Source organism: Galeopterus variegatus, unplaced genomic scaffold (assembly GCF_000696425.1).
Source record: "Galeopterus variegatus unplaced genomic scaffold, G_variegatus-3.0.2 Scaffold256, whole genome shotgun sequence".
NCBI classification, from domain to species: Eukaryota; Metazoa; Chordata; class Mammalia; order Dermoptera; family Cynocephalidae; genus Galeopterus; species Galeopterus variegatus.
In genome coordinates, this window is record NW_007726367.1 from 272,285 (window position 1) to 281,028 (window position 8,744).

Consider the following 8,744-nt stretch of genomic DNA (forward strand, 5'->3'; position numbering starts at 1 on the left):
CACGCTCTGTTTATATACACATAGCTTTGAACTGGGGCTGCTCATATATACTATTTCACAGCCTCAACAACCAGAGCTTCTCTAAGTCAGGGAAGTTAGCACCTCATAGTGGAATTGTTCATTTTCTTGTTTTTCAGTAAACTGTGAGCTCCTTGAAGGTGGGTATAATTTTTATTTATCTTGGTATCCTGGTAATTTGCACAGTACTTTATTGTTGTTTGATAATCTATGTGATGACCACAGTCAGAAAATTAGAACTGGCAGGAGTTAGTGAGACAGCTAATTGGCAATAATTAACAGAAACATTGGAATTATGATAGTACAGGACAGCAAACTAATCTGAGCCATAAAATAAAGCAGCAAACCTTTGTCCTGTTTTCAAGCTTTTTTTCCCAACTGACTTCTTTTAATTTAACTTAATGAGCCTATTTTGAGAAAAGTGGTGGTAGGCCTTAAGTTTGTGTCATTCAGACACATAAAGTGAACTCTTTTCCAAGATTCCTTTTGAAGATAGACTACAGACTTCTGTGACTTACGCAGAACACTAACTATAGGTTACAAACAATGTAAAGGAAGTGCAGATAAAACAAAGGCAGCTTCTTTTTTCTTTTTGCCTGCTGGGTGGTAGAAGTAAAGTCATCTGCTGTGGACAGGAGGAAGGAAAACTGTCAGACTGAGATAGACCTAGTGACCAGGCACATGTAAACAACAGGGCTGGGGAGAGCAGGCGTTGGCTGCAGATGAGAGGGATTGGTAGCCTGTGGGTGCTTATGTGGGGACCCTTGGGGACTCTTTCATTACAAAAGGGAGGTCCTCCCATTGAGGCCAAGGCATGAGTGAGGGATGGGTTCTCTGTCAGCCCATCCTTGTGGGATCTCTTCACTCTGGGCCAGGGCTTGGACCCTGAGTGTGCACGAATGGAGCTGTCAGTGGGCTCAAGGCATCAGCAGAATGTAGCAGGTGAGCACTGAGGTGGAATCTCAACCGTAAGAGGTGAGGGCTGCACAGTGAAGACTGGTGGGCCTCAGCAAGGAGATGAGCCTTCTCACTTGGGGCATCTTGACATGCCTTGCGAGGAAATGTTTTTGGCCTCTTTTTCAGGCATTATTTTTCACACAATCAAGTCAGCAGAAATAACTAGTGATTTATTCAAGGTCAAAATTGGACTGCAGGTCCACTGATTACACAGTTCAATGTTTTTGACTTTGCAGTTTGTTTTATCAGTCCAGAGCACTAGGTTAGTTCATTCACTTAACAAATATATGCACAGCCCCTCTATGCACTCAGATTGTTCTAGGCACTGAGGATGTCTGGGGAACAAGTTGACAAAGTGCCTCCTCTTACAGAACTTACATGTGAATGAGGGAGGCAAGGATGTCAGCAAAAAAATATGGCTGTTTCTGAGAATACTCAGTGCTATGAAGGATATGGGGATGGTTGGGGCAGGGCTGGAACTCTAGTTAGCATGTTCTGGAACACCTGAGTTGTTGACAGTGGGCTGTGACCTGAGTAATGAGAAGGAATTGGTCACCTTCAGGAGAAGAAAGCTGGACAGAGGAAACAGCCAGGGCAATGACTCCGAGGCTTGTTTTAGGAATTGGGACACGATCGTGGGGGAGGAGCGGAGTCATGGAAGGTGAAATCACTGAGGCCGGGAGGGACTCTCAGGTCACGACAGGAGTTGGGATGGGTGTGATAGCCTCAGTAAGCCCTGGGATGGCTTCAAGCAAGGAAGTAACAAGCTCGGCTCTGTTCATTCAGCACGCTGTGCTGTTCTAAGACGCTGAAAACTTGCTTAGCTTTTGTGGGTATTGTGAACTCCTGAGAAGCAGCAGAAAATGATGATTCTGAAAGGTTCTACTTTTTCGTATTTCAATTTTCTTAAAATCAATTAAACTTATTTATTCATGTGGTTGTTCCCAATTTGCAGGTGGGGGAAGAAACTGATCATCGTTGCCTCCCAGGCCATGCGTTACAGGGCCTTGATAGGCTCAGAGGGGGACCCTGATCTGAAACTCCCCGACTTCTCCTACTGCATCTTGGAGCGATTAGGCCGATCCCGGTGGCAAGGGGAACTGCAGCGAGACCTTCACAGCACTGCTTTCAAGTAAGGGGGAGCATATGCTCTCTGCTTTAAATCACTGGCTCACTGGTCATTGCACCCTGCAGCCCAAATGTAGGGGCCTGCTGACTTCACTTCCATGAGGCATGGCTTTTCTTTCCAAGGCCGCTCTCCCACAGTGACTGTTCCCTGAGATTGACTGGATGGGAGGTGTGTGTCTCTGATGTTTACGTTCAAGTGAGAGACTGTGTACATTAAATCACTGGCTCACTGGTCATTGCACCCTGCAGCCCAAATGTAGGGGCCTGCTGACTTCTCTTCCATGAGGCATGGCTTTTCTTTCCAAGGCCGCTCTCCCACAGTGACTGTTCCCTGAGGTTGACTGGATGGGAGGTGTGTGTCTCTGATGTTTACGTTCAAGTGAGAGACTGTGTACATTGCAGGGCTGAAGCTGCCAACAGAGCAATGTGACACGGCCCACACTCTTTTTCTCCTTCAGGGTTGATGCTGGAAAGCTTCACTATCACAGGAAAATTTTAAACAAAAACGGGCTCATTACAATGCAGTCTCATGTGATCCGATTACCCACTGGCGCCCAGCAGCACTCGATTCTCCTCCTCCTGAATCGGTTTCATGTGGACAGGTATGGTTTGTAGAGAACAAAGCATTTGGTTCCTTTTATAGTGCAGCCACGTGTATCCTGCTTTTAAAAATCATAGAGGCCAGGTCATTTCTCCATTAGCCAAGAAGGACGTTGGTGTCAAGGGACAATAACTACGATGGCTTCCGGTGCTTTCTCTGAACGTCAGATGTACGGCCTTCTAGCCAGGCATCTGCAATCTCATATTGGTGGAGCATTCATTGTGTCTCTGAGGCTTGCAGCTCTCTATAAGTTTGCTGTGGCTGAACCAGGAAAGAAGGCATATGCAGATTTCTGCAGAGATTATGATTCCTTGAAAGATTTTTGAGGAGATGAGGGAGGCTGATATCTTTCAAAGTGCAAAGTGGTTTTGGGATGCAAAGAATTTCTCTGGATAGAGTTTCATTGAAGTTTGTCACTGACCTGTGTTCCTGATCTACGAAACATGAATATGTGGGCTAAGGAATAGTTTCCTCTTGATAAACAATTAAAAAATACAAAAAAAAAAAAAAACAACCAAAAAAGATAAGGCCAAATCAGAATATGACTATCACTTTTTAAAAAAAATATTATCTGTTTTTGATGAAAATAAGTCCTGTTCATTTAGAAAACCTGGAAATTATACAGACAAGAAAGGCACAAAAGTACTTATAACCCCACAGCCCGACAATTGGAACTGTTAACATTTGGTGAAATTTTGGGGGGTGTAAAAATAAAAGTAAATAAGTCAAATTTGATTTGTTATGGTGGCATAGATGTGGTTGAATTATGTCAATTTCAAATCCGATGTTTTTGCATCACACAACCTTATTAGTCAACTTACATGGAAGAAATGGTGAGGTTCTGCTAAATGATTACAGTGCTTGATGTTGGTATTCTAGCTGGGTGACACAGTCAACACAATACAGCAAGCTGGTAAAATATGCACATTCCCTTCTGAGGAGCAGGGAGTCTCTGGGAGTGAGTAGGTTATCTCTGACTCTTTAATCCTTGCTATTGGGGTGACTAATTACCTGGTGTAGGAATGGGGGAAGAGGGAGCTGGCCAGTTAGCTCAATTGGTTAGAGTGCAGTATTGATAACACCAAGGTCAAGGGTTTGGATCCCTGTACTGGCCAGCCACCCAAAAATAAAGAGAAAGGAATGGGGGAAAGAAATGTTCCACCACCCTGCAGAGGTCTCAGCCTATATGCGATAGCCCCATGCTTGTGGGAGGGGTAAAAGCCAGATTGGGAAAGGTCAAGCAGATGCAGGACCTAAGAAAAGCAGCCCTTGTGTGAGTAAGCTTTGAGCCCCCAAGTGCCTGCCCACTAGCACTCTGTAGTGGAATGGGCAGTACCCAGGGATAGTTGGGGGCAGGTGGGCATACCCGTCCCTGGATTCTGTGATTCTCCCCTGTCCAGTTGGCAGAGTCCCTGCTTTTTGCCCCAGTGGCAGGTGCACCCTCTAAAAGGAAAGGGAGTAAACACTGAGTATTAAGTGTAAGTTTAAAGTTTACTTTGTCCAGTTGGCAGAGTCCCTGCTTTTTGCCCCAGTGGCAGGTGCACCCTCTAAAAGGAAAGTGAGTAAACACTGAGTATTAAGTGTAAGTTTAAAGTTTACTTTGCCTACTACATTGCATGTGGCTTGGCCTAGAGAAAGTGCTTGATACATGTGTGTAGATTGTCTGTCTATTGACTGGATTTCCAGGAGTGAAAATCACCTCTGTACTCCTGTCAAATGTCTTGTAGTCCTGATTGGTCTTCAAACCTGTACACTGTCAAAATGCCCTGACCTCCTAATTTGTCCTTTAACCTATGTTTTGGAAATACCATATTGGAGAGAGTCATGTTTTCCAGAATTGACATTTTAATTAGTCCTACTGTCCATTAGTTAAATTAAATGTATCACCAAACTCATAACTGGTGTATAGCCACTGATCTACAAAGAACATAGCGTGGCAGCCATAGAGTAGGTGAGAGAACAATGGATTAAGTCAAGATCTGTATTTCAGTCTTTTCTCTTACTTGAACATGGTCACTTGACCTCTTTGAACCACTTTTCCCTCTTGTATAAGATGGCCGTGACACATTGCTTCCTATACATGGTAGCTCATGTGCAGTAAGTCTCTGGCCCTTCATTTTTTCTTTCATTCATTGAAAGGCAATACACATGGAGAAGTGTGTGCAGTTTTGGGATCCCATACATGTGTTATCCTTCCCCCGGACTGTGGGTCAAGCCAAGCCGTGACACATTGCTTCCTATACATGGTAGCTCATGTGCAGTAAGTCTCTGGCCCTTCATTTCTTCTTTCATTCATTGAAAGGCAATACACATGGAGAAGTGTGTGCAGTTTGGGGATCCCATACATGTGTTATCCTTCCCCCGGACTGTGGGTCAAGCCAAACTGTCCTTGTCCAGCTCAGCTGGCTGCAGATCCTCCCTGTGCCTGTCCCCCAGCCTCCCCTCAACACACAGCCAAGAGGCCTCAGCTCTTTTTAATAGCTTCTTTTGGTGGCCATTAGCTTGGAAGTATTTATCACGACTTCCACGTCACAGCAGAAGTGAGACGGAAGGTGGGATCAGTTAGGCCAGTGAAGTTAGAGATAGAAACCAGGGCTTCAGAATCAGAGAGGTGTCACTAGGTAGAGAGAGTACTGGATTCAGAGGAAGAAGACCTAGATCTTCTTGGGTCTGAATTTTGGATAGCCTGTTAACTTCTTTATGAAATAGCCCCCATCCTTTTTCACCAAGTCATTTATGAAGAAATATATGAGATGCTTCCTAAATTTTAAACTATTATAAAAATGTAAGGCATTTTAAAGAATCATTAAAGTTTTAGCCCTACAGTATAGTCTGTATACTGCCACTAGTCAGATGACCTTGGACATGTGACTAAGCTGCTCAGAGACACAGTCTCTCCAGCTGCAAAATGTGGGAGTTGGGCTGGATGATCTTTGAGACCTAAGACTAAGGTTCTGTATTTGCTGTGTTGTCAGTTAAGTACTGCCTTGTTATCTTTCTTTTTTTTTTCTGGTGGCTGGCTGGTTGCCTAGTTATCTTTAAAAAACAGGCAGAGGGCTGACCAGTTAGCTCAGTTGGTTAGAGCATGGTGCTGATAAAAAGCTGGCAGTCTTTAGCAATAGATTTGAAAAAATGAACTGGTTGGTGTTTCTTGCAGGAGGAGCAAATATGACATCCTCATGGAGAAGCTTTCAGTTGTGCTGAGCACGCGGAGTAACCAGATAGAGACACTAGCAAAGCTGCGAGAAGAACTGGTAAGCCCGGGGGCTTCCATGTGCTGGGCAGAATTGGATCTGTACTGCGGCTGGGAGATCTTTGGCAATTGTAGATTAACAAATTGCAACCCAGAGTCCTGTTATGGACTTGAAACAAGTGGGATTTTCCTTTGTTTTACAGAATGAGAAACTGCTCAGTCCTTCATTTAAATTCTTGGTCTTGACTGACTTCTATTTTCCCCTGGGGTTGTTCTAGGACCTGCTATCAAAGTTCATATGAAATGGCAGATCTTGGCATTTAGATTTACCTACGTAATAAAGCTTGTAATTTTGTTCCCAGTGGTTTCTACTGAAATAACAGAGTGACTGTAGTGAGAAGGAGGTGAGACGACATGTGGAGAAAAGCAATTATTGGCCTGCTCTGTCCTTGGGCACAGGAGTAGAGGCAGAGATAAAGTGAAGAAAGCGTGGAAGGGCACTGTATCCAGTCTGATCCAAACAGCCTTCAGTGGAAGTTAGAAAAAGCCAGCACTGAAAATGTGAGGAAAATAAGATTGCCCTAGGTTAAACCATAGCACTTAAAACTTAAAATTTGAAGTCAAGTTTTTTGGGTACTAGTAATTAGTCCCCAAAGGGACATGGTCTACAGTCTCATCACAGCCACCCGTGCTGCACTGGTGATGCTCTAGTCTCTGATCTCTTTGTTCAGAGGAGGAGGCAATATCCTTCCCATTGCTGGATATATATTGCATGCCCATGTCCCTATAAAGCAGAGGTTACAAACTGAAGGCTTGTGGGTCAGACTTTGCCTGTTAAATACATTTGACCTAGCATTTTTTCTTTTCTCTCTCTCTTTTTTTTTTTTTTGGTGGCTGGTCGGTATGGGATTCTGAACCTATGACTTTGGTGCCAGCACCATGCTCCTCCTAAGTGAGCTAACCAGCTAGTCAGACCTAGCATTTTTTTAAAAATTGAGATTTCACATAAAAATCTAGGTTTCCCTTGCAAAGTCAGAAGCTCTGGTCAGCCTGGGCCTGCAGTCTCTCATGACAGCAGCTAGCTGGAGCTCTGGCCAGCCGCCCTGTCCCCCACTTCCTGTCTTCTCTCAGAAACCAAGGCAGAGTCTGTCATTTGTCATACGTGTGCATTGCTGTTTGTGGTAAGAGAGAAATGTTTCTCTATATCTGAGTCTCTATCAAAGGTGGAAAATAAAAGGCAGACTGAGAAAGCCTCTCCCGGGAGACCCTAGTAGAAATGAAGAGAATTCTTCCATGCTTAATGAACAAATATCTGGGCGTTTTGTTCATTCATATTACTTGCCCAGCCCACTCAGGTCACTTGGGGCAGGGAGACAGGGTTAGTCTGGTCTCCCATCAGCACTGTGGGCCATGTAAGCAGCAAGATTTGACTGTGACAGGACCTTCTTTCATTTATTCATTCAGGAGATACTTCAGTGAGTATCTCCTTTGAGTTGAACTGTGTTCCACACGAAGGTGACAAAAGTTAATGAGAGTGGCAGGTCTCCCACTGTCATGGAGCTGTCCAGTAGGAGGGTCAGGCATGTGAAGAATGCATCTGAGCTCGGTAGAAGGGCAGGTGTGCTTTCGTTAACAAGCTGGGAAGCTTTATAGAGCAAGTTGGGGTCAAGCTGAGCTTGCTGCAAGGCGACTGAGGAAATGGTATCCAGGCAAAGGGCAGCAGCTCGAGCAATGCTGTGGAGTTGTGGGAGGTTGTGGGATGTGTTGAGAGGTCAGCAGTAATCCAGAGGATAGTGGTGGCAATGTGCTGGAGATGTGGCCAGAAAGGCAAGTTGGGGCTGCTTCAGAAAGGTCTTGAGTACCCACCCGAGCAGTTGAGACGTCAGCCTTTAAACTTGTGAACTGCTGGTGGCGGCATACAAGTGGAGAAGCTACCGGAAGAGAGGGGTGTTAGGAAGATGAACTGAGGGAGGGAAGGAGATTGGCTAGGCAGATGACAATGAGGGCTTGAATTGTTGGAGGAGAAACTAACAGGACCTGGTGAGTGACTGAAGCAGGATGCAGAGGTGAATGAAGAAGATGGCTCTTAAGATGAAGCCCGTGTTTAGGCTCGAGTGACTGCAGCTCACACAGGCAGACTGCATGTCTGTGTGCTCTTTGCCGGAGTCCCCGCTATGGGACAGTGCCTGTCCCCAGGAGACATCCAGTAAATATTTACTGAATGAAAGTTGGAACAAAGTACAGAGTACAGAAAGAGGAACAAATTCGGGTGATGAGGAGGCAGATGACAAATTTGATTTTATGATTTATTGTATGAAGATCTTCTGGGACGTTCCCCTGATGTCTAGTTGGCAGCTGGAAATAGGGGTCAGGGTGAGGTGAGCAGGATTTGGTGAATAATTAGCCTGTAGATGAGGTTGATGACATGAATATGGATGCTGTCTTTTCACAGCGGGGGGTTGAGGGGGTTCCTGTTGCTTCTTTTTCTTTTTGCTCGGCAGATTGTGTGAGTCTTTGAAGGCTAAAAAAAATAATAATTATTATATAAATAATTATATAAATAACATATAAATATTTATATATATTATAAATATATAAATAATGATATAAATATAATATAATAATGATATAAATAATAATAATAATAAACAAAGTAAAAAAAAATAATAATAATGTAGATGAAAAAGCATGGCCTGCACGTGAGGCTGCCCATCAGTATCCCTTGCAGCAAGAATGTGATTAGGATTATTTTGGTTGTATCGGCCTTGCAGAAATAAGAGTGATAGGATGGATGTACTTGTCAGCATTGTGTTGGAACTTCACAGATAGACCACATTTTAATGTTAT

The 8,744-nt window shown here is 44.1% G+C and overlaps 1 protein-coding gene across 1 annotated transcript in view; it reads left to right on the forward strand.

Annotated features, from left to right (window-relative positions):
- The window catches only part of GTF3C1 (general transcription factor IIIC, polypeptide 1, alpha 220kDa), an 85,233-nt gene that overhangs the window by 6,823 nt on the left and 69,666 nt on the right, over positions 1-8,744 (forward strand). Inside the window, exons 3-5 of the mRNA XM_008566614.1 lie at positions 1,931-2,107; positions 2,562-2,705; positions 5,862-5,958. Of these exons, the coding sequence (XP_008564836.1) occupies positions 1,931-2,107; positions 2,562-2,705; positions 5,862-5,958 (418 nt within the window). The remainder of the gene's footprint in view (positions 1-1,930; positions 2,108-2,561; positions 2,706-5,861; positions 5,959-8,744) is intronic.